Consider the following 25,669-nt stretch of genomic DNA (forward strand, 5'->3'; position numbering starts at 1 on the left):
TTAAATTAGTTTTTTCACACAAGGCTTTTAAAGGGATACTTGGTATAAGTAATGTGCAATAAGTGGCTTTTGAGTTTGTTCAAATAGGTCAGATGGCTTAATTATTTACCCATGTGTCTGTTTGACTATGACATCTAAACAGGTTCGTGTCCCTCATCTGCTGTGTCTTGCACGTTCAATTGTTGTAGAGTTTTTTAAAGACAAGAAACCTAATTTTTTTTTTTTTTTTTTTTTTTTTGTGGAGAACATTGATAACATCCTTTTTTTCCCCTACATCATCCCACATAGCGCTGTCATCTTCTGAGTGCTGGAGACGATGGAGTTGTTTTCTCTTCTGTCAGATGTGAATCCTGCCCGTAGTGTCTTAGCTCTGTGAATGGTAAGTGTGACTCAAGGAACTGGCCAGAGTGGCTATTTATTTCATAGTGGCATTTCGCTTGTTGAATATCTTGCTAAGCTAAACTGACTTAAGTGGTTTGAAACATTCTCAGACTCCCAGAAGACTGGAGTATAAAAATAATGGACACCTGGTTTGTTTCTGTGTTTGGTACAGATCTAGTGCAGTGCTGATAGACTGAGTCTAAATAATGTGCTTTATAGTTGAATCTTGCTTTTAAAATCCTTCTTCAGAGTAAGAGGTAGTGTTGGGACAGGACTTCACTTTAAGTAGTAGTTATTTTCTGTTTAATGAATAGTAGCTAAGATATGAGGACATTGTACCAGGATGGAACAAATTTATTAGCCTGTTGCACTATTAATTGTAATCCTTGTCTTAAATGTGGTTGTGCTTCCTTCTGAGTTACTGGTGTTAGTGGAGTTTGTTTTCTCCGGCCTCAGATCTTGAGATCTGACTTCCTTAATCTTCAGTCCTTCTTTAAGACACACAACTTCACAGTCCAGCAGTAACTTTTTAGGACCTTCTGAGCAATAATGGACAATTTTATCACTTCCATTTTATTTGTGAGGCTCTGGGCTTCCCATTTTAAACTCTCTAGATATAAGGAAGTGTGAACTACGTGATCTCATGTAGATCCATAGTCTACTGCGGCTAAACTATTTCTGCTACCCAAGTTAATTATCTGAGGCCAATGCTGTTATTTTTTCACTATATTACAGCCTGCTGAAGATCATGAGTACAGTTTTCTTTAACCTCCTGGACCCCAGAGTCCCTTCTCTTGTAAATAAGTCATAAGCAGTATGTTTTTCAGGAAGGCTGTACTGACATCTCGTGCTTGTGTGAACTCCCATCCCTAAAACAAACCTCAGTCTTGCTTCTGGTAACTTCTCTGTATGTTGCTAAATACTGTGTGTTGCCCTTTGGAGAGAATATGTCCTTCTGTTAAACAGGCAGTTACTCTGCATACACACACTAGTGGATTCCCTCTGCAGAAAAACATGACTTAAATCTCAGCTGATTTCAGTTCATAGAATTGTGTAGTAGCAGCTCTGTGTTCCCTCTGCTTCTACAGCATGTATTTTCCAAATGCTGGGGAAACCTACACAAACAGTTGCCTGCTGCAAAATCTATTGGAGTATCACAGCAGAATGTGTCTAGCTGACCCTAAGAGAGATGTTGTAATGTTGCTCAGGTCCTTCCTTGCAAAGGGTTTGGGGGTCCCCTGCAGTGGGTGCCCCTCCAAAGGGGGCAGAGGGACCCAGTTAGCACAGACAGCTTTTGCTGGATATTCTGGGTGCTCTGGCAGAGTTTCCATGCACATCCACAATACATGCAGCCTCTAAGATTACAAGGAGTATACAGCTTTGCCTACACAGAAGCTTCCAGTGCATATTGAATCCAGTGTGCTCACTGGGCCCACTTGCAGTAACCAAAATACTCCCTAGATAATTTCTTAGTTCCATCACTTGCTGCTGAAAAATTGCCCAGGGTTACCTACCCTGTAACCTGGGAGTGAAAGCACCTTTGGGATTGTCAGTGCTTTTTGCAGTGAGATTTGCAGGATGCTTGGTTTCTCTTAGAGGAGGCTGTGAAGCATCTGGTGGGGGCAGATGAAGCCTGTAGGTTGTGTGAGGAGTGAGGTCAGATTCTCCTGCTTTGACTGCACTGGAGTTCCAGTCCAAGAACTGCTGGACACAAACAGCTGCTGAAATATCTCACTTTCCTGTTTCCCACAAAGGAAAAAACAGCAGCTGGGACTGAAGTGCCTGAGCTGATCTAAATGAGTTCCTGGATATTTCTACATATATCTTCAGTTTCATAGACAGTGCAGAGTGAGACAGGACTCTCAACTATCCATTTTAGTCTAAAAGACTATTTCTTACATTTTTTGTTAATGATTCTACTCTCAGTCCTCACCCTAGAGGAGAAAACCGTGTTAATTGCCCAAGACTGCATACTAGAAATGTCATCTGGCTGAGAACTCTGGGGACAGGGAGGTTGTTGTACTTCAGCAAACTTGTGTTTGAATCTTCCTCATCTTGCTTTTTGGTCATGTGAGATGAAAAAAGGTAAGAAGATTTAGCATCTATACCTTGGCAACCTGAGAAACAGCAAAGCTGTGGGTGACTGTTTAATTATCCAGTGATTTTTTTCTGTAAAAGGTCTTTTCTGTAAAAGTACACTGCAGTATCAGATTGAGGGGGCTGGAACTTGATATTTTGGATACGAAATTGTTTTGGATTGCAAACTATGTCTCTCTTCAGAGCTGGAATGAATTGCAGATGAAACTTTTAATGAAGAATAAAGAAAAAAATATTTTTAAATGCCACTGTGAAGTAATGCTTCCAGGACAGGAGTTATGTTTTGGAGGATGCTTTTGGTGGGCTTTTTTTTCTTTTCAAAATTTTTTTCTCTCTTAAATAATTTGGGTATACCTAAATCTGGCAAGGAGTATTTACTGTGGGTGTTTTAAGGTCTCTGTTTTGATAGCTGAGTCAGATGAGAAGAAGGATGGGGAGTACTTGGGATGGGGATGGAGAGTGGCAAGGAATTAAAAAACTTCTGGACCTTATGAAATCACTGGAGTTGTGTTGTCAGCTTTGGAAATATCTGCATTGTGTGACTTCTGCTTTTCTAATGGCTCTGTTCAGAGGTGCCGTATCGAGGGACCTCTCAGTGATGAAGTTGCATTGCTTGCTGACATCCATTATATGTCTTCCTCCTCTGTGGAGAGGGATGTGCAGTGGAGTTCTGGGTTTGGAAAGTATAGGGGATACATGTGTGCGTGCTTTTTTTCAAAATATCTGCTGTTACATGTTTGTGATGGAAAAGGGAAGTACCCTGTAGTACAAGGCTGAAAACTGTAGTACAGTTACAGCAGGAGATGATGAGTTATAAAGAGCTGATTTCTCCTCCATAACTGTGGACCACAGGGTAATTTTCCTTTTGATGCAGCGTAGTTTTACCCTGGTTGTAACAAGTTACTCCTGTTAAGATTGAAGTTGTCACCTTCATATTTGTTTCGAGCTTTAAATAATTTACTTTTTAAAATTATTGTTATTATTTTTTAAGGGACTCTGAACTCAACATGTGTCTTAGCCTTTATTTTTTTAAGGATATTCTAGAAAGCTTTCTTTTTCTTAAAGGTAGTAAGTTTGTACATTGATTAAGAGCAGTTTAATCTGTTTTAACAAGACATTTTTATATTTTCTGGTTTAGTGGTTCCTTTTTTCTTTTAGATAAAATACTTAATACAGAGCTTCTTAGTTTTTTAATTCTTTCTTTTTTTTTTTTTTTCCCATACCTTATCTTTTTAGGATGAATATTTAAACAGCATCCTTCAACCTCGCTTCAAAATGTCCCTGTGTGCATCTTCTCACAAGGACTTTTCTCAGTTGCTGCCTCTTCAGGATATTGGATGCAATAAAACAGAAATCAAAAACTCACCTGCTGGTGTCATCTCTCCAGTTCCCTACAGCTGCAACCAGACCTCGTTGACAGCAGAGCACAGTCCACTCTATATTCCCTCATCTTACATGGAAAACCGACACGAGTATTCTGCAATGGCCTTCTGCAGCCCTGCTATGATGAATTACAACATTGCCAGCAACTTTGGGGATTCAGAGAGTGTGGCTGTGAGGCAAACCTCGAGCCCCAGTGGGCTGTGGTCTGCTCCTGGCCACCTCTCCCCTCTGACACTGCACTGTCAGTCCTCACTGCTCTACGCAGAGCAGCCCAAGAGCCTGTGGTGCGAAGCGAGACCGATGGAGCCAGTGCTGCCCGTGAGCAAGTCAGTGCTATTTGGTGCTTTAAAACTTTGCTGAGAATTATTTATAGCTTCTTTAGTTTAAGTCTTTTTTTCCTTTTACGTTTAGCTTCTCTCTTGGTCCCTCTGAAAAATGAAACAAAGCCAAAAAACCTCCACCAGACGCCGAATCAGTCCTGAGTTTTGTGTCTGTTCTTTTTTTTATGTAACCTCTGAAATGAGATTTTTTTTTTCAATATCTCCTTAGAGAACTATACACCAACACAAAGCAGTACAAACACCTTCAATGTGGAAACAGTTTATTCTGTGTAAACATAAGTTCAAGACTGCTAGGTACTACTTTGTGTAGCAAAAATTAATTTTGCCCTTGCAAATTAAGTCCTTTGAGCGAAAGAAGTAAAAGTTCATTCTTTCTTCCTTTTCATACAATGTTGTTTGAATTTCTTTTTATCCAGATTTGATTTTTTTCTTTTTTTTTTTTTTACTGCATGTCATAGTTGTGAAGGCTTTTCAATAACTTGAAATTCAAGGGAAATGTTTTCTTTGCTCTTTGGTTTTAGTACGAACAGTCACATAGCAGCATGCATCATGTTAAAAGGGGGCCGCTACTGGAAAAGTCTGTCTTTGTTTCTTGTTGCTGTTCTCAACTGACTTTGTAAAGGTGTTGTGAACAGCAGAGTCAGACTAAATTTTCAGCTGACAAGAAACTCTGCAAAAATATGTTCTCTTTCCACACATTTACTCATACTGCAAACCTTAAGCAGTGTGTAAATCATCAGCTGATGAAATTACTCCATTCATGGGCACACTTGTTGGATGGATAAAAGCTCAGGATGTTGCAGGTGCTGTTCCTGCTTTAGCAGCTGTATTTTTATTCGTGGGGCTCCTTATTTAACTTCAGCAGTCATTTTGAGTATGAAAAATAGCGTGTCCTGGCAACAGTTTTAACTCAATTGTTAATAAAGGATTTGTGCTATTTGGAGACTACCCACATTTGTACTGCAGTGGGTGAACTTTAATAAGGTGTCTGCACAGGACTAAGGTATGGGATCCACATCTACTTCCGACTTGTAGGCTGCACAGACCTTCATCCCAGCCACCTGACTAGTCACTAGTTGGAGTTGGCAGAGAGCAGCAGGCAGTTCTGGAGTGTGAATCTACTTTCAGTGTAGGTGTGTGGATTGGGAGACACTGGGTAGCACTTACAGAAGAATTCCCTGAGCAGCTTTGATGTGAATAGGGATAACATGCAAACTCTTCCCACTTTGGTTAGGGTTCCAAAACTTTGACAGCCCTCAGAAGGCTGCTGTAGGTTAGTGTTTGGAACAGTTGGAATAATCCAAGAACTCCTGTCTGATGCTCTGCAGTGCCCTCTCTACATAGACAGAAGGGAAGCCAAACCTGCCACACTGGAGTTTAAATAAATAATTCTTCTGCCATTTGTATAGATGTATGAGGACTATTGCTCATGTAGCTCATGATGACCTAACAAAGAGAAACCAAGAAAACCTGGAGTATAATTTTTTTTCTCACAGAATGGTTTGAGTTAAAAGGAGCCTTAAGGACCATCTAGTTCCAAGCCCCCTGCCATGGGCAGGGGCACCTCTCACTAGACCAGGTTGCTCAGAGTAGTAGGATGACTAGTAGCAAATCAATTACTAGTTAATTTTTAAAAAGTCTTAATTCTTTTTATGGAAACTTAACATCTCTATATAGAAACCACAGAGAGGAATACAAGGAGGCATAAAGCGATAAATCTTTTTCCACGTGGTTCCTCAGTGGCAGCCAGGGTAAATCCCCCATTTTCCTGCATCCTTTGGTGCAGGAGCATTGTGGGCATCCAGCCAGCTCCTGCCAGCTCATCTGGAGGACCTGGCAGCTTGTTTATCTGCTGAGAATTCCAAGGTGCTCCAGTCCCAAGGGTGCTGGGATGTGGTCTCTAACCACGCGTGGGGATTGCTGTTGCTGTGGACACTCTGCCTGATCCTCGGGACTGTGTCCCTTAAAGCTCTTGACTGTTTGCTGGTTCTGTTGTCCTTAAAGGCATTGGTAACAAATTGATGGGGTTTTAGCCTCCTGCTGTGCCGCTGCAGCTGTCGCAGACGGGCGGCTCTGGTGCCTGTTTGGCACCCAGGAGGAATTTGTTCCAGATGGTTCCTCTGCGTGCAAGCTGTTTGCCACAGTCTGTGGAAGTCTTCCAGATTGCATGTGTGCAGAGTAGCTATCATTCCACCTTTAAGTACGGAAAGAAAAAGTGTTTTTTAAAAACACTTGTCATGGCTGGAAGGTAAAAAAGCAACGCTCCTCACCGAGTGTTACAATCTGTGCTTTTTCTTTATTTTCATCCATAACATCTCAGTCCTTTAACGAGGGCAATAAACATCACTCTCCACAGCGTATCAATCAGTCACAGAGAGGCTCTCCAGCTGATTTTGAGTCTTTTCTGACCCTCACAATTGGATCACGATTCCCAAGTAAAGCTTAAAAATATACCTCTTTTACTAATGTGAAATGCAAAATTACTTTTGCTTCCAGATACAGGGAAATGGGAAGGAATAGCAACGTTTTTTCCTCCTTTCATTAGCAGCATATTAAGCATATGTGATACAATCCCTTTACTTTAAAGGAGAGATCCCCCTCAGTCTTCCCAGCATGGCAGAATGGGAAACAACTCAGTGATTCACCAATCCATTAATGGGGGAGCGTGTGTCATCGGAGACTAAGCTTGTTAAACATCTAAACACTCTTCTGCCCTGCAATATCTGAATGAATTAATGTTGTAAAAAAATCTTTCAGTAACTCAATTGTACAACAAATACCTTAATTTTTCTGGTTTGAAATTTGTCCAAGAAACACCATTTTTTCCTGTTCAAATTTTCTACTAGGAAATTGGAGCACGTTCTCCTCATATACTTATGAACTTGGTGGTTTTTAGTTGGCATGTAGGTGTGTTTGTCCTTACCTCCTGTCATGAAACCAGCACAAAGTCTACTTTTAATATATTAGTTAAAGCCTCTGACAGCACTTGCAACATGCTTCCAATGTTCTGTTTAAACTTGCCCTTGTTCTATAGAAGTCATAAACTGTGCTACCTGCTGTCTTATCCCAACTGATTTTATTTCTCCTCCCTAACCCTGCTGGAAAGTGGGACGAGGAAAATTCTAGAGTTTCTAAATTCTGCCTCTGTGATTAAATTTATACCTATAAATTGACTATACACCTTTCCTTCTCTCAAACTGCTGCTGAGAGTTTGTCCATGACAGTATTTGAAGGCATAACCTGCTAAAACCACCAAGAAAATGACATCCAGATAAAAAGGATACAATGGATGTACTTCCTATACCTAAACTCCACATTACTGATAATCTAAGTTCCTTTCCTCTTGCTGTTTGTTTACAGGACCCTGGTGTCAGGAATTGGCTGTTATTTCGTGTTTTTATCCTGTTTTCATTTTAATTCAGTCACTAAGAATAGTTACTGTTTGTTGGAATTATTTGCAACGCTTCAGGAATTTGTATATCTTACTAATTTATACAGAGCAATTTTTAATTTTTTTATGAATGAAAGTATTTTATTAATTGCATTTCTCCATTATTTTTGTATTCAGACTTCCATTTATTTAGCATTTGGGTGACCAATGAAGAGAAAACTTTGACTAACATCATGAGTCAGTCTTGTGGGCTGAGATTCGCATCTCAAGTTATTTGTCTCCAGAATGTCACTGAATGAATAAAACCTCATGTAAAGGATTAAATACTTGAGAACATATGTGCAACGTAATTTTGCCTTACTAACAGTACAAACTGCAGCTCTGTTCGTTGTAGCATTTATCGTGTCAGTCTGAGCTGTCTGAGTTCTCATTTTCCCTGTGAAGCTTCCGAAAGGCAAAGTCCACTGGCTTCACAAATTCCTGGACTTGCACATTTTCAAGAATTCTTCAAGATCCGTCAGCATTCCATATGATTTTCCCAGGGTTCATGTGATTGACATATCAGCAGTCCAGTTTTATGCCTTTCAGTATTTTAGAACTTTATAGTCTCTCATCACTGAAAGCTCAGGGACCAGACTACATGCTTTAAATTACCTTGTCAGAAAAGACTTTACAGTGTTTCACACTATCCTGTGTTCAGAAATGAGACTCTATAGAGAGAGAATAGAAGACAATGGAAAACTATGAAACTCTTTGTAGTGCAGGTTTAATTTCTCCTCTTTTATAACAGATGTTTTTCTTTTCTATCAGAGAAACGTTAAAAAGGAAAACTAATGGCAATGACTGTACAAGCCCAATTGCAAACAATCCTGGCTCAAAAAAGGATGCCCACTTCTGTGCAGTCTGCAGTGACTATGCTTCAGGATACCACTATGGGGTCTGGTCTTGTGAAGGCTGCAAAGCATTCTTTAAAAGAAGCATTCAAGGTAGGACAATCGGCTTTTGATAATGTTGCTCAAATAGGTTGTTCCATATGACCAGGAGCTGCAGCAGTGGATCTACTAGTAATGAACTGATCTGAAATTCTGGGGCATGATGCTGTACTCTGAAAAGAGAGCAACATGTGATTTGACTGCTCTGTCTTTTGGCTCTGATGTTATCAAGATCTGGAAACATTTCAGAGGGAGCAATTGATTTCTTTAGAGAGGAGGTGGAACACATGGCACGGGAAGGCCCCACAGCAAAGTCCTGGGTGGGTGGCACAGCAGACCCGTGAGTGTAATGACAGTTTGTGTCCCAAGATAGATGTAGTAACTGTGAATTTGTTGTCACAGACTCAAAGTAGGCAACTATCTGGAAACTTTGCTTGCCAGGAACTACTCTTAACAAGAGTATATTGCCCAGAGCTGTTGAGTCATAGCGTATAATAATATCTACACACTATGTAGGATATAAAAATATGTGTAGCACATGTTAGGCACTAACCTGATTATTGTTAATACTCATGCCTCCACCACCCAGGGCCTAGATTGCCATATCTCTTACTCCACCAGATCTCTCAATCTAAGACTTCCACTTCCATGTTTAAGTTCTTAAATATTTCTTATTTAGTTCAACTTTGCTGAGTGGCTGCAGTGTGAATGTAGGGCTTCATGTTTGCTGTCACAGCCAATGGAAGTCACTTAGGCACTGTATTGCAGCTTTGGAGCACTGCATTTCTTTAATCTTGGTCTATTTAACATGTTCTTTGGCCTCATCTGGGGCCACTGGGTGGAAAACTACTACTGACATTGGATACTATATGCGGATACCAATACAGAAAATCCTGTCATTTTTTTGGTCTCTAATGTTCCCCTTCCTCTTCTGCCTGCAAAGCCTTCAGCAATCTTCAGATATTTTCTTTTGGCTCAATACGGCACAACTGGTGTCAGCACGAGAATCAAATGTAATTCAAAACTTGTTTTGCCTTTTCAATTTATTGTGCAACTTCTGTAAACTGGTGCAAGTGCTTTAGACTTTTAAAATAACTGAAGAGAACTTTGTCTCCAGTTTGTCACAAATGGAGACTGAATTTGATCTCAAAGTGTTTTCTGTCAAGTAAATGATTTGCTTGCTCTGTGTTGCTCACATGTGCTTGGGCCGTCAGCGAGTTACCCACTGTGGTCCTTTGTACACCTCAATATACCCTGTCAGGAAATGGTGTTTGTAATTCAAATAAAAGAAACTCAGTTCTTGGCATAAAACACTACCAAACCCTCAGCTGAAACTGTTGTTATGCAGGATATTCCACATCAAAATGAAGAACTTCTGGGCCTACCATAGACCAAAACGTCAGGCTAATGTCTGACTAAAATTAGATGGGATGACTGAGCAACTGTGTGTGGTCTCCTTGGCTTGTCCAGGCTTGTGGTGTAGTCTGTTTGTCCTCCATTGCTGAACATCTGCCTGCAAGCTAAATTATCCCAAGGCCACGAGAGTTTTAAATCACTTTATATTCCTCTATGCTTGGGTTACAGTGCAACAGAGAGCTTCCTCCTCCTTTCCCCCCATGTTGTGTGAAGAGAGATAAACAGTAATTTGTTTTTCAGTCATATCTGCCAGTAGGAAATGGGACAAACTGTAACCTGATGGCTTCTTTCTAAAATTGTCAGTTCAAAAATTCAAGGTTAAAATAATTTTAATTTTGCAAGGAAATAGTCACAATGGTTCAGTTAAATAATTACTCTTGGGGACCTGAACTCCTGGACTCACATCAAATGAAAAAAACCCTCTGTAGTAGTTGTATTTTTGCCTGATCTATTCTTATAGTTTGGAAAAAAAAACAACTTAGAAAACCTGGGAGAAAAGACATTAAGAAATGTAAATTACTGAATAATTTTTGAATCCTTTGGTAATTGCTGCAAGAGATAGTTCCAGTATTTGACAGCAAATTATTAGACTGCATTTACAGCAGGATCATACTCAAGTCCAGTTTACAGTAATAAACCTTTGGACCGGATTATTGATTAATGAAATACAACAACGTAAAGAGATTCGGATAGGAATGAGGTGAGATGGGAGAGAAGGAGAAGAGAATGAAATAAGAGAAACACTTTTCCAGAATATCTAAAAGTTATACCTTCTACTTGTGCTTTTCTTTGTACTTACAGTATGCAGTATTTCATACCAGTCTTTCTCTCTTGGGCTTTTTTTTTTTTTTCTTTTTTTTCAATTAACTTTGGTCCAGGGTCAATCCTCCCAAGGCTTCTTCATTCCTGGAACTCACCACTTCAGAATTCAGTAAATAGAGCTGTAGTTTACTTAAATCTTTGCAGGACTGAAGCTGTCTGCACCGCTCTTTTCAACTCTGCTGAGGAAAAAAAAATTAAAATCTAGTATCTGCCATCTGTAGAGTCCCAATATACAGTATGAAGTTGGAGGTTGGGAGCACATTTCCACAAGAGTGTATGTTCCATTTTCAAAAATGAGTTAGTGTTAGAAGGTGCTTGGTTATCTAACAGTCATCACTATAAAGCTGGGCTATGTTGTCTGTTTAATTTTGAGGCCACAAATTGATGTTTTAATATAGGATAAATCTGCTTTTTTTTTCATCAGTTAAATTAATGGAGCTTAGATATATGCATGTGAAAAAGCCGAGATGCTTAAAACCAAGAACATTGCTGATTTGGGAGATGAGGAAGAGAGATGGTTGGAAATGTTAAACTTTCCCTTCTTGTTCTGCTGCAGGACACAATGATTACATCTGCCCAGCCACCAATCAATGCACAATAGATAAAAACAGGCGCAAAAGCTGCCAGGCATGCCGGCTACGGAAATGCTACGAAGTGGGAATGATGAAATGTGGTGAGTTTTGCATCTCTGTGTTATTTCCTTGGGGTTTGCTGGCTCTTTTTTTTTCCCTTCCCTTCAGCCAGTTCTGTATATAGTTTTTCCCGCTTTTTTTTCTTGAAATCCTGAAAAGGCACAACAGGCAATCAAGGCAAGGCTTAGGCTGGTTTTATAGGAAGGAATGCACTGATTCTTAAAGCAGGAGAAGACTTTTCAGAAGAAAACCTGTGGGAAGGGGCAAAGTGTAGGTTAAGCATGTGAAAATCATATAACCTCGGGAAGGCAGGTTACTTTCCTGCTGTGTTCTGCAGAATGGGAACCCAAGACCTGCTGCTTCCTGAGCCTCAAGTCAAACTGAAATCCCTGCTTAATATGAGGTAAAACAGCCTGTGCTGTGCTCTGCTGTTGAATGTACTAAAGGAACAGCAGTGTCACATCAAAGCAGTAGTTAATTAACTCAGTATTCTACCTCCAACAGTGGCAAGAGTGCTTGCCTTGGGAGGAGTGTAAGAATGAGAGGACACCTATGTGAAACTACTGCTGACAGCTCTCAGCTGGGAACATGGCAACTTTTCCACTGTCCCTCTATTTAACCCCATGAATTCTTAGCATCTACAACATCCCTCAGCAGCTTGACTACCCATCATGTGAAGAACCAGCTCTCTGGGGCAGAAATAGTCAACAACCACTTCTTATCACTGCACCACTCAGAATTATCCAGTCTTTTCTGTTACTCCTATCTTCTATTTAGAGTGATGTGACCTCAATGTATTTATACATTTATGGATGATATTTTAAAGGTTACTTTTAAGAAGAAAATAATTCGAAAGGTGTTTCAATATCTAGCATATGTTCATGGTGAAGGTTTGCTGTTTCTTATAGATTCCCCAATGTACGTGATAGAAACAGGCTGGGAAAACATCACGTAGGAACAATGGAGTGGAAAGGAGAAGGTCACTGTGCTTGGCCCTTCATTAATGCATCTCATTTAATCCCATTTAATGTAGATATCTACTTCTATTTGAAGGCTAGGCACTGTTTTCATCCTCCCACTGCTTTGATCTGAAGGCTGCTTGAAGAATATGATTCCTTTCATTAGGAACATTCTTCAGAATTCCAACCTGCATTTATTGCTGGACAGTGATTGCCTTTTTGTTCTTGGGGCAATATTGTCTTTTAGCTTAGGGGCTCCTCTTCTCTTTATTGTTAATGACCTGGTTGTATTTAGGGACTACATCATATCCCCACACAGCCTTCTTGCAAAATAGGAAAGTAGACAGAATCTGGAAGTCTTCAGAGTAGCTTGTCCCTCAGTCGGCTCCAGGTGGAGATAACCCAATTTGCACTTGGATGACCAGAATCATGGGCAGTATTCCTGTGAACTCTCCTCACTGCAGTAGCATCAATACATTTCTGTTTCTGCAGGAGCTTTTCTCTGTGCACAGCCCAGGATCCTCTTTGCCTTTTTCATGGTAACATCATGCTGGCAGTTCTTAATCACACTATGATCTGTTAAGATTGCAGCCTCCCTGCTCATTTCTAGCTGATAACTCCCAGTGTAGAACTGCAATTTCAATTGCTCCTTGTATTCTTTTTGTACTCCTGAAGTACATTTAGTTTCTCTTGCTCAAGTCAGATGGTTCTTTCTGTGTGAAACTCCTGTCTTCTCCTGCAGTGATGATGCATCTCAACTTCATTAGTGTTTTTCATTAAAATGGTCTTACCTCCAGAAAGGAAAGCTTACAAATAAGAGTCCCTTCGAAACCTTACTTTCTGAATGGTGCCACTGTCTTTTGTTCATCTTTATGACCGAGAATTTTACTCAAAGTTTTCCAATGGAGGTTTTGTAAAGATTGATCCCAGAATGATGTCATAAGGTGGACCTCCACAATACTTGCCTTAAATTAATCCTTTTATTCTAGTTGTCCAGAAAGTCCTGGTTTGTGATTAGACTTCATAGGCACTATGGTACTACAAGTATAAATTATAGATTGCACTCATGTTGCCTGTGTTCCTTTTAATCTTGCCACATATTCACAAACGTTTTCCTACAATAATGAATATTTAAAGGACATTAATGAGTGTGCCAGATAAAGAATGGCAGATTGAAACTATAACAGGAAAATAAAAGGAATTGTATTTTTTTAAAAAAATACTTTTTTAAATAGTGGCACTGGAATTTGAGACTCTTACAAGTTTAATTTGAGAGTCCGAACAATTTAATTTCAGAAAAAAGCACATAGAAATTACTCAGAACTGTCTGGGTTACCTGATGAGTTAAGGGGCATCTGTGAGTAAAGCTGATGTATGGACACATGGTGACAGACATTTAAACCAGACAGATTTTAAGGCTGCCTGAAATATAAATGCCATTTCCTGCAGACCAGAGCGATTATCTTTCAAAGGTTTTCTTGTTAGAGCCATGCTTTAATACCACTTTTTAACTGTAGAAAACCATAAAAGAATACACCTTCTTTTTTAATGAAGGCTTTTCCCCATCTCTGTTCCTTTCCCAGGTCACTTAGTGAATGCCTTGGTTCACATCTGCTAAAACCCTGGATAGGATAGAATGGTTTGTAAGTGCATTTTTGCTCAGTGGAGACTTGTCCAGCAGAAGTGATAAAAAGAAGTTCAATTACCACTTTGCAGTTTAGGAAAGCTCTTCATAAAAACTCCGCACCACTTAAATAAATCTTTAGATTTATTAATATGCTTATTTTGCATATTATCGATAGACACCTTGAGAAAAAATACACACACAGGTATGTGTGTGTATATAACATAAGTTTCTGTGTCTAAATGTAATTAGGCAGTACATGCCATCTTTAATACAGTAGGAGGCAGTAGAAAAGTGTTGCTTTGGAGTTTCCTGGTCTGAAATTCTCTTGAATGTTGTCACCTTCATAAATGTTGAGAATTCAACCCAACAAGCTGCAGGTATTTCGGCAGAGGCCAGCTTGGGAGTGCCTTGTATTAAGGTGATAATGGATTTTCTTACAAAATATACCATCATTGCCAAAACCACAATGAGGGTCTTAGACGTTACACCTGCAAATCTCTCTGCAGGAAGTCCATGTTCCCTGCTGTTCCAAACAAGAAAGCTACTGCTAAATTTTGGCACTAGGACTACTAACAATGGTAGGAAAAAATAATTATGAAAAATTACACTGTTACCAGGAACAAACAAAACAGAAATACTGCAGTAAACTCTGCCCAGCAAACTTTAAATAAAACAGATCAGGATAAAACTGATCTTCTCCTGGAACTTTCTGGCGTTTACCTGGGGAGCTGAAATGGGCAAAGGCAGTGAAGGAGAGGGGATTTGATCATCACTTTGCTATAGCCACTCTTAGAGGAGCTATGCTCTACTTTGCTTTTTTGCTTCCTGAGGCTCAAATAGACCTTCTTCCATAAGGAGTTTTCAGTTTCCCTGTTCAACTAGACCTACCTTTTATTTCCCTCCTATCCCTCACTCCTGTATCTTTTCCCCCATGTGTCTGCTCTCAGGTGTTGAAAGTGTTCCAAAGACAAAGCTCCTTTCAGACCCCACCCTGTCCCAAGTGGGGAGGCTGAGGGGCCACCAGAAGTGATGGAGAGATGCTGCCCTTGAATACTGGCATCATTTAACAAGTTTGCAGAAAGAAAAACAGATTTCCCTGTGGACTGGTTCAGTTCAGGATTTGGCTCTTTCTCCTGCTTGTGGTTACCATGTGCAGTTGAAATATTGTAAGGTACTTTCCACACAGAAAATAAGTGGGGAAAAAAAATGTTTCATGGCATTCTCTGGACATCAGATGTATTAATTGCACTTTAGCTATTATAGAAATTACTGTAATTTCAGCTCATGTTCTCATATGCACACAGCAGCCAGCAGCTTCTCTGTCAGCAGCTCTGCTCTGGCATAGCCACTCAGCAGAACATTTGCATTTGCTTTCAAAGGTGACTGGAGAGATAATGATTTACTAATGTGTATTGGAGCCAGTTTTGAGCTCAAACACGTAAAAAAACTGATTATAACATATTCAGTGGTAGAATCTGCAGTTGCTACTGAACTGGTTAGTTACATAAGCAATTGCCAGGGACAAAAATCAGTATGAAGAGCAACTTGCCATGTGGCTACCCACCATATCAGACAGCTTTTGTGATTTTCAGAGAATTTGTAAAGCAGGAGTTGCTTGAAAAATAGTGTGTTTCATTGCCAGTAATACGTGTTGTGGCTTGTTCATGGGTAAGTGAACAACAATCTCATTTTAATGACTTTTTTTTCAATGTGCCTTATTTCTTATATTCTTTTGATCATTTACTAGTGCGGTCTGTGGTGCTGTAGGTCAAGGTCTTGCCCTTGGTCCAGCATTCTCAGCTGAATACAGCTATTTTCTTGCACAAAATAGCTCTAAATAAGGAGAGTGTGGTAGGAAGAATGAGGGATTTGATCATTTTGCACTTCTGCAATTGCCTGAATTACCTTGGTGGGAACGAATATTAGCTATTAAGTACTGTTAGGGAATTGGTGGTAAAGTCAGAGATAGTCCCTAGTCTGGGAAGCTGAATTTTATTGCTTTGCCTTTATACACTGATCCACATCTCTGTGTCTAGTTAAGCCAAACATTAACCTGGTTGATAATTATTTATAATATATAGTTTTCTACTCACTTAGGTCTATTGGATGCTAGTAGATGTATAGGTAAAATTTCTAAGTCCTGCCTAAACTTTGGATTTGAATAGAAAGCGAAGAAGTTCCTTTACATTGTTGAAATGCATTGTATTAATTAGAAAGACTGCTGTTTTCTGCTGTGTAGGTTGACTAGCAAGCTTAAATCTTGTTTTCTTTTTCTTTAAATACAAGCAGAAAAAAATTAAAGTGGAAATAAGTGAGCTGTGTTTCATGCACGCTGTTCAGTGAACGAGCCTTCACCTGCTTTGGAAATATATGTTGATTAAAAAAGACGAACAATAAATCAGAATCTGCTTTGGTTGGATTTTCCCCTTTTTTATCAGTAACTATATTTTCTTTAGTAACAAGTTTTTTTATGCAAAAATGTCATAACACTCCTAGTTTGGCTTTCTGCGCCAGTAATGTGATAATAGAAGATGGTTTTATGTTTTAAATGGAGCACTATTTTTTTATAATAAGTACTGGTAGTATATGAAACTTGATTTAGTTGAATAACTTAAAGTAACTTAAAGGGCATTGCTAGTTCCCGCTAAGAACCCTCCACAAGTACTGAGACCTTTAATAACATCACAGGATACTGGACTACTTTTTAATTTATTTTTTTTAAAATTTAATTGTTTTCTTTCATCTTCATTAAAGTACCTGGTCATTTACCTGGGTGTTTATATTTTGGATAGGCTGCAAAATGTTATTTGAAGATCTTCACAACACTGCATTGGAAAGGATAACTCATATTGTGGCACCAAAGGCCTGATATTTTCAGTGCTACAGAGAAATGTGAGTGACAGCATAACAGAGCTGATCAGAGTCCCAGAAGAGCCCACTTGGTTCACTTCAGTGCCAGGAACTGATCTAGGGTCAATGAGCTGGTTGGAAGTGCTTTCTTGACCACATGTTGCTTCTGGCAAGTGTGTCCAAATTGCTGGAATTTCTTCCTTATTGTGTCATCAGGCATCTGCTCTTCTCTCCAGTTCCCTCTTCAACTGGTTATCACTTTAGATACAGTCCCTCAATGAACAACTTTCCCTGTGTTTAATTAGTAGACTGATATTCTTGCAAATTCTTTTGGGGGGTTTCACAGTTCCCCCAGGTACTGGAGAACAAAAACTACACATCACACAGCAGTTTGTATTTTTTCATAACCCAAGAAAATTTCTTCTCTGCCCTGTCTATGGCTTTTAGTCCCTCTGTTATTTTTCTTGTTCTGTCCTTCAAGATGGCCACGTTCAATGTGTTTCAGCTTTCTAAGCAGAGCAAACATGCTGTATTTCTTCTTGGTTACAGCCCCTCCCATGCAGACTATGGAAATCAGAGCCATGGCTCTCCCTAGGCAGAGCACCTGATACCTGGGCATTTCCTCATCTGTCTCCAGCTGTACTTTCATTCCAGTTGCCTAGCTCACTGTTGACCTTTCCTCTTCGTCTTCCGTGGTGGAAAATACATAATTTCTGTGCATTACATTACTTCAGAACAGTCTGCAGCACACTGTGCCATTCTAATGTTTTTTGGAAGCTGACAAATCACTTCGAGATTTTCCTCTTGACCTTGGTGCATTAGTCCAAAAATGAGGTTTAGCACAGAGTTCACTACATCATCCAGGTGTCTTTGTAGAAATTAGTCTATGCCTCACTGACCTTTGACTCTTTCAGGAAGAAAAGGATTTGCACAGACAGATGGTTGAAGAAATTGCTCTGTGACTTCTGTAGTTCTGCAGATAACCTCTTTTTGGGTATCATCATCAAGTATCATTTCATGAATCTACCATAAGATAATGTCTCAAGCTCCAATTGTCTCTGCTGGTATATTATCTTTCTTTAACTGCTGTTCAGCTGCTCTGGCAACTTCGAGGGAGTTGTTATTAGGCTAAGCACTTTGTTCTACCATTATTTTTTCCAATATCCTGTCTGCATTCACCCTGTTTCATTGTACCCATATCCCTTTCAAGGATGCAAAATCATCCTTGCTCCAAATGGTGCAGACTTTAAGCTGGACTTCCAACTGAAAAATACTTCCAGTTCCAAATTTCTTGTTCCACTTGCATACCTCCATACCTGAGGGTCTGTTCATTGAACCAGCTTCCCCTACTTATCTTCTCCTGTCTTGGATTTCTGGATAAAGTGTGTTCTCCAGTACTGAGAACTTCTTTAATGGTCATCCAGTTTTCTTTTACATCTGACATGGTTTACTGAACAAGCAGCAAGTGAGGGTGATAACTACGTGAACTTGAAAGGTCCACATTCCAAAAGTTCTGGCACACTCTGTTGGTCCTTGTCCAGTATTTTTAGTGCCTTCAGGTTGTACCTGAGTGGCCTTAGCATCTCACCTCTCTCACAGATTGACTCAAATGCTGTTTGACAGCTGCTGAAGACATGACAGGACTATGACCTGAAAAACCATCTCATCTGAGGAACCTCCACCACTGAGGGTCTGTATTCATCCAGCATTTAATTAGCAAGACAAAGCCTTGTCAACAATATCTGAAATTAAATTTTTTGTGTCCCCATTGCTCTTTTTTTAATTTGGCTTATGTTTGGGCCTCTTTGCTAACTGAAACCCAGGACCAGAACTGCATTGCCTGGTTGGACAAGTCATGGTCTATATGACTCTGGTGGATAGGGATGAAGAATTATAGGAATTACTGAAACCAGTAACTTGACAAGGGAAGCTGCCACACTGCCATGTCCCCAGGTCCAGTATAAAGTCTGAGTGAGAATTGTTATTATGCAAATGCACACACGATACCTGCATCCACAGCCAACCATGCAGACCACAACAGAGAGAAAACACAGCAGTCATGTGAACACAAACAGTGAAAAATATATGTATTTAAATATTATGGATCCTTCCAGTAGCTGGGTTTAGACAGTCAGTCTGTCAAACAGTTGACCTATGGATCCCCATCTCTCCCCAGCTGATGGCTGTGGGTCTGCAGCCTCACCCCAGTTGCTGATACTCAGCCCTTCTTCCCCAAGAGCAGTCACAGAAACACAAGGGTAAGGCTTTAGACAGTCATTCAGTGTTATCCAGTAGCTGGTCTGTGTATCCTCTGTTCTTCCAGGTATCTCATGCACAATCTGTCTTTTGTGCATACACACACACACACAGGTCTCTGAGTATCACCCTACCAGTAGCTGCCACTCAGATCCTCTTGACTTTCTAGTAGGTTTTCTTGGAATGCCTGGTCCCTCCAGGTGAACTGAAAAACCTTTTGTTTTGGCTTACATGCCATGTGTCATGGCTGGAACACAGGCTGATCATTCTCCTTTGATAGACCTGAGTAACCTGGTCAGTGTGCTTGTTGTCTCTGTTTAGGTTCTTGGGGTTCTTCCATTTTCATTGTTCCTTTGCTTCTTTTTCTTCATGCATTTTAAGAAAACTTTAATCACGTACCCTAATGAAGAAGAACCGGAGTCCGTGGCCAGGGCAAGAAGTCTTTAGGCTACACACCAGAAAGACATAAATAATAATAGTAATGTCAAGGTAGTAGCAGTAGCAGAAAGGATGCTTCTGTCAAATTTGTTGTGGGACTGAATCCATATGATACAACTTATTATGCTTTAAGATTCCATGGTCTCTATGTATTAATAATAAATGTTGGTCTGGTATAGATTTATGTTAGCACAGGCATTTTCATACCTATGAAAACTGAACCCATGAGAATCGTGTCAGTAAAACTGTTGATGACCAGCATAAAAATTTAACTTATAAAAGATTTAGAGAACAATTTAGCTGTGATATTAGAATTGTTAAGTGTTGGAGGATTCCAGTATAAGGATCCCTTCAGTAATATCACATTTTTAAATATCCTGATTTTTAATATGGTACAATCTTGCACATCAGTTACTGCCAATGTTTAGTTGTATATAAGTGAACATGATCCTTGTTAAAGAATAGCTGAAGGGATGAATGACTTTAGATAGCTGAATATTTTAGCAAATCCCCATATGATGTGTTTGGAGAAGCTTTTAGACTCTTTCCTTGGCAGCTATGCAAGAACAGGTAACAGTTATGCCACCAATAACACTGACAGGGAATTGGAGAATGTTTGGTGCTGTCAGAATGAACCATAAATAAATACAGGAATTTAAAGGACAGCTCTTTGCAACAGAAATAGCGTTCTGCAGGCAGAACTCCAAAGAGGGTGTTTGCTCCTAGTTGTAGATATCTGAATTCCCTTTGGAGAAACTCCTGCTGGCTTAATGGGACATCGGGAGAAAGTGGGTTGCAACTTGTAAGTCCCTGGCTGAACATCCAGCTAATGTGGAGGCCCAGCTGTGCTTCTTCCTGGGGTATTTAATCTGTAACATGGCCCAGACTTCCAAAAGTTTTTTATTCCCCCATTTTACATCTAAAACAGAATTTATGATCAGCTTTATTTGCCTTTAAAGACCTGATTTATGTCTTGTTGATGTCGACGGGAGTTTTCCATTGGACTTTTAAAACGAGTTAACTGAAGTTCAAAAATAAATCTTTTTAAACTTTATTTCTGTTAAGCAGAATAAACGAAAACCCTCAGCTGAAGTTGGTGGGAACAAAGTTAAGTCAATGCCGAATATCCTAAAAACTCGATGTTCGATATTAGAACATCCAGTACAAAAGGGTTTTCCCCCTTCCCCGCAAATATTTGGATTTACATAACGCGACCTGCTAGAAAAGTCCTCCAGTGCGACCGCGTGCCTCTCTCTCATGCCAGGCTCCAGAAGGGAACGCTGTGGGTACCGGATCCTGCGCAGCCATCGGAATTCCGAAGATCGGGTGCATTGCATGGGCAAAGCGAAGAAGTACAACGAGGCGGCGACGCGGGTGAAGGAGATCCTGCTCAGCACGGTCAGCCCGGAGCAGTTCGTCTTGACGCTGCTGGAAGCGGAGCCTCCCAATGTGCTGGTGAGCCGGCCCAGCAAACCCTTCACAGAGGCCTCCATGATGATGTCCCTGACAAAACTGGCAGACAAAGAGCTGGTTCACATGATTGGTTGGGCCAAAAAAATTCCTGGTAAGAGTTTCAGTCTTATTTGTTTTAGTCAGTGCTTTTGCCATCAGTATGTCATTCTCTACTCTGAAATAACAGCACAATAAGTGTGTGGTATGAAAGTCAATCTTTTTATCCTTTAAACTAATGCACAATTTATGACTCTCAGTAATTGACCCAGATGTCTTTTGATTTAGACAACAACCTAGCCCATAATTTCCTATCATCTGTTGTTAGTCACATAATAGCTCATTTTGCTAAAAAGCATAGCTGGTGTTGTATGTAATTTCTACCTCATTAGCTATAAAATACCTGACAAAGCTGATTTAGAAGGTTCATTTAACACCAAATTCTTTCCTTGAATCCTGATAGAAAGTTCCTAATACAGCTGATGAAAACTGAAATGTGTCCGAGTTCTGGGTGTTTGCAATCACTTCATTTGACAGAGCTGCTGCACAAAAGCATCAGTGGAGCACAGTGTTGATCTCAGAATTATCATGTGCACTCCTTCAAAACAAAAATCAGTAAGATGCTTTTGGTTGTTGGCAACACAAAGAACATGAACTGAAGTACAACAATATGTGTTAGTGCTTGGAACATCTTGAATGTGTACATGTTGGCAGTGCACCATTTATCTTACAAACCAGAAGTGGTGAGCATTTTCAGTTCCTTCTCCCTGAAGTACCCATGATTAAAAGAGTCAGAATAAAGAATAAAAGCCAGAATAAAAGCAGCCACCATGCAGAGATGATTGTTGGTTAAGCTGTGCAGAAAAACTTGGTGGCTGGCATAGACTAAACCACAGCCTGTGGCCCTTTAACGAGACCTAAGGTGACCAGATAATAACAGTGAGCTGGAAACATCGAATAATTGGTGGACGTGTAGCTGTATGGGGCTTGATCCTGAGCTTCAGACAGAGTGCTCTGCTGGGAGTGATCCCTACAGCTCTGTTTACATTGCATGGCTAATATATTCCACAGCATGACTGATATTCCTGACCTCATGACCATCAGGACTGAGGAGCCAGCACACCATGGCTCCTCTCTTGGATTTTATGCTGGAGGTGCTCAGAGTGTGCTTGTGTGAGCTCTGCTCTGGTCATTGTGTGCACTGCAAAGAGCTGCTGCTGCTTGAGTACACACTTGGGAAAACATGACAGTAATCCTTGCCTTTAGAAGCAGAGTGCGTGCACAGTACAAGAAACACACTTGGAGGAGAATATTTCATATAATCCCTAAATTAAGAATTTAGAGTAAGGGAAGCGTATCCTATTTCAGGTCTAGGTGGAGTGGCTGGTGGTGCAACCAGACCCAGCTGCTGGAGCAGATTAGTGTCCAGGTTCAGCCACTGTGTTGGAGGGCCCAGGTGTGATGGTTTTAGGGTGTGCAAATCCCAGGTTGGCTGCTGAGCTGCTGGGGAGGAGATGTTTGCACCACACGAGCATCTCAAGCCAGGCTGGACATCTGCAAGGTGAAAGTGTTTTTGCTGTCAGTGTGGGATGTTTTAAACTCAAATCCTTTGTCTTTATTTTTACTGATTTAAGAAACTCTGAAAATAACTGTGAAGTAAGTAATCATAAGGGGTTAAATGGTTTCTATTGTTATAGTTTCTTGTCCGATCACAAAAACTTGATTAAAAGGTACCATTTCAATGGACTCAGCATAGTCATGTTTATCTGGTAGGAAGTGAATTGTGAAGGAAAACCAGTCTTAGAAAATGACCTCATTTTAAGCAATATTTCAATGAGAAAAACCCCAACCTTTTGCATTTTTTGATTGTTAATAACTTCTATCTTTTACCTCTGTTACCTCTTCAAAAAAACCCCCAAAAATCCCACAAACCCAAAACCTCAGACAGTTGAGATTGCTTTATTATTTTTTAAAAAATCAGTTTCCAAACCAACCCCAATTTTGACATCCATCACTTTCAGTTTATTTTCCACATATGTCAGAAATAATAACTTTTTCTTGGCAGTAAGAGAACTGCGTGAAGAAAATCCACTGAAACAATCAAACCCCTTCAAAACAGTTCCTGGGAATGCTGACACTTTATCATGTGTGTTTGTTTTTTCTGATCACGCATGTTACACAGAACAGAAATAAACAACATTTTAGAATAATGTCAAAAGTAGATGTGATGTTTAATATACACCTAATTATAAGTAATATTACCATGTTACGTGGCAGTCGAAGCATTTATTTCAACATGGGTTTATTTTTTTTATTAAAAAACTGTGATGACTAAATTTTAGAAAATGGAATTTCATTTGTCAAAAACTCTTGTCTGATGCCAATCCATGCCTGGTTCCTGGAGATAAAATCTTAGAAAAGATGACAGACTTCTTGAGTAAAGGTCCAGTGAGCAATAATTATACTTTCTGAAAAGCTGAATATTTTCTTTGTGTACCTGGGTTAGAAGCCCATTTCCATCTCTAAGTTATTACTGGATATTATTTTGACACTTACTGAAAGAAAATATTTTTATTTTTCCTTATAGATGCTTATATTAATGGTAACATTTTGCCTAAATAGGAGAAATACGTGTTTATATTTTGAGTTTTTTTCATCTTTAACATTTAATGGCAGTCTTTTGTTAAGAATTTTACTCTGCGGCTGTATTTTTGTCTGTACTTTCAGCCCAACAGATTGTATTTTTGTTGTTGCTCAGTAAAATAGAAGCTGACTTTTGGATTTTTTTTCCTTCTGAATTCCAAGTATTTTAATTCTCAGTTGTCAGGCAGCAGAACATAGCTTCTATAATTGCCTTTTGCTTTGTTGACCTAGTCTAAAAGAGTTCAACATGGTTCATCGCTGAACCTGTATTGTAAATCAATAAGATGTTGTCACAACATTGAAATTTGGATTCATTATGCAACCTAGTGTGTTGCTGACCAGAGCAGTGTGCCTTTTTCTAGTCATTACACATCCAGCACAAGTTTTTTTCTCAACTGTCTTAGCAATTTATAATTAAATGATAAGGCATGCAGTGCACAATTTAAAGGATGTGTACTAAAGCTGTAGAAAAATTAGTAGGTTAAGGTAGTCTGCAGGAAATGAGACTTCTGACACTGCAGTGGAAGTTGTGCTGTCCTCAATCTTTAGAGCATGAAGTTGTTAGGAAAAGGAAAAGTATAGTCCTTCTAAGAGCTGTGCTTAATGGTCATAAATCCTACTGCTGCTGCTGATAATGTGAGTTTAGCAGATGACATCCATGATAAATCTGGATTTTTAAGTACCTGTAGATTGAACACTGGGACTTGATCTTACACCTTACTCCACTGAGAGAGTTTTTAACCCTGATAACTCGTTGTTTATGCCAGACAAATCAGTACACGCTGGTGTAAATGTTTATTTAAATAAACCCTGAAATGTCTTTCCGCTGTTGTTTCCCAGGAAACTGCCACTGTCAGTTTATGCTATTCACACTTCCGTGGTTATTTTTCCAAAAGCACTTTTAAATGATGAGTGTGTGTGGCAGCTAATCTGTTGTTGTCTGTGCATTCTGTAGTAAATTCAGTGACAGGGAAGACAGGACTGGAAGGTACCGCTCATAGGCTCCCATTTACACTTCTCATAAAATCAGAAGCAAGGTTGTACCAATGTCAAAAGGCAGAAGTTTAGTGATGATAAGAGAGAGTGAGCATTACCCAGTTAATGTCAGCCTGATGCTCTCACTGACTGTCTTCTAGCCTACTAGTTTATTAAGATCAAAATACAAGGAGCACTTGTATAAATTACTGACAGCAGATTCTTTGGCAGCGCAAAAGTCCTGTGTGTATTTTAAGACCTCAGATGACTGGGAAGAATTACAGGAAACCTGTCTCCCATGGCCAGGCTGTAAGGATTTCTCACCATGCAGAGCTGTAGATGCCAGCTCGTCCGAAAATGGAGCACCTTTGCTAAGGGACTGAGATAAAGGAGCTCAGCTTTGAAAACTGTGGCCTGATCTTGGTTTTGGCCTCTGAGTGGCACTTCATCATACATCATATCTGTGTTTTAGTCCTTGACTGAGCAGTCTGCTTTCCCACTTGTGTTTTGATAATCTACACTTCTGCTCTTTTGGTTTGCAGTGTGTAAATTTTATTCCTCTTTTTTTTTTTCCTGCTTCTAGGCAATATTTTTTCCCCAGTTATTTTTTGCAAGGACAGGGTAGGCAATAACTGTCTCTCCCTTCTGGCTGTGCTGCAGTGCTATCTAGGGCCTTGCTATAAGTTCTGGAGAGAAATAAATCATAGGATCAGAATCATAGAATGGTTTGAGTTGAAAGAGACCTTAAAGAGTGTCTCATCCCCGTAGGCAAGGACACCTTCCACTAGAGCAAGTTGCTTAAAGACCCATCCAACCTGGCCTTGAACACCTCCAGGGATGGGGCATCCACAACTTCTCTGGGCAACCTGTGCCAGGGCCTCACCACCCTCACAGTCAAGAATTTCTTTCTAGCATCTCTCCTCTTTTAGTTTAAAACCATTTCCCTCTTGTCCTATCACTTATCTGCCTGTTTAAAAAAATCACTCTCCCTCTTTTTTATAACCCCCTTGTAAGTTTTAAAAGGCCACAATGAGGTCTTCCCAGAACCTTCTCTTTCTCCAAGGAGAGAGCAACCTC

The 25,669-nt window shown here is 39.8% G+C and overlaps 1 protein-coding gene across 3 annotated transcripts in view; it reads left to right on the forward strand.

The window, feature by feature from the left end:
- Positions 1 to 241: 241 nt before the first annotated feature.
- The window catches only part of ESR2 (estrogen receptor 2), a 36,783-nt gene continuing 11,355 nt past the window's right edge, over positions 242 to 25,669 (forward strand). For 2 of the 3 annotated variants that reach the window (XR_001921970.2, XM_018082999.2), the window contains exons 1-5: positions 242 to 379; positions 3,715 to 4,187; positions 8,404 to 8,579; positions 11,320 to 11,436; positions 20,790 to 21,089. Coding sequence is in view for 2 of the 3 variants with exons in the window: in XM_018082999.2 (XP_017938488.1) it covers positions 377 to 379; positions 3,715 to 4,187; positions 8,404 to 8,579; positions 11,320 to 11,436; positions 20,790 to 21,089 (1,069 nt within the window). In the remaining variant the exon portion in view is untranslated. Of the gene's footprint in view, positions 380 to 2,236; positions 2,467 to 3,714; positions 4,188 to 8,403; positions 8,580 to 11,319; positions 11,437 to 20,789; positions 21,090 to 25,669 lie in introns of those variants that run through there. The other variant, XM_018083000.2, reaches the window with a different exon arrangement.

The sequence above is a fragment of the Manacus vitellinus genome, unplaced genomic scaffold, assembly GCF_001715985.3.
Source record: "Manacus vitellinus isolate BGI_N305 unplaced genomic scaffold, ASM171598v3 scaffold_6_pilon, whole genome shotgun sequence".
Taxonomy (NCBI): domain Eukaryota; kingdom Metazoa; phylum Chordata; class Aves; order Passeriformes; family Pipridae; genus Manacus; species Manacus vitellinus.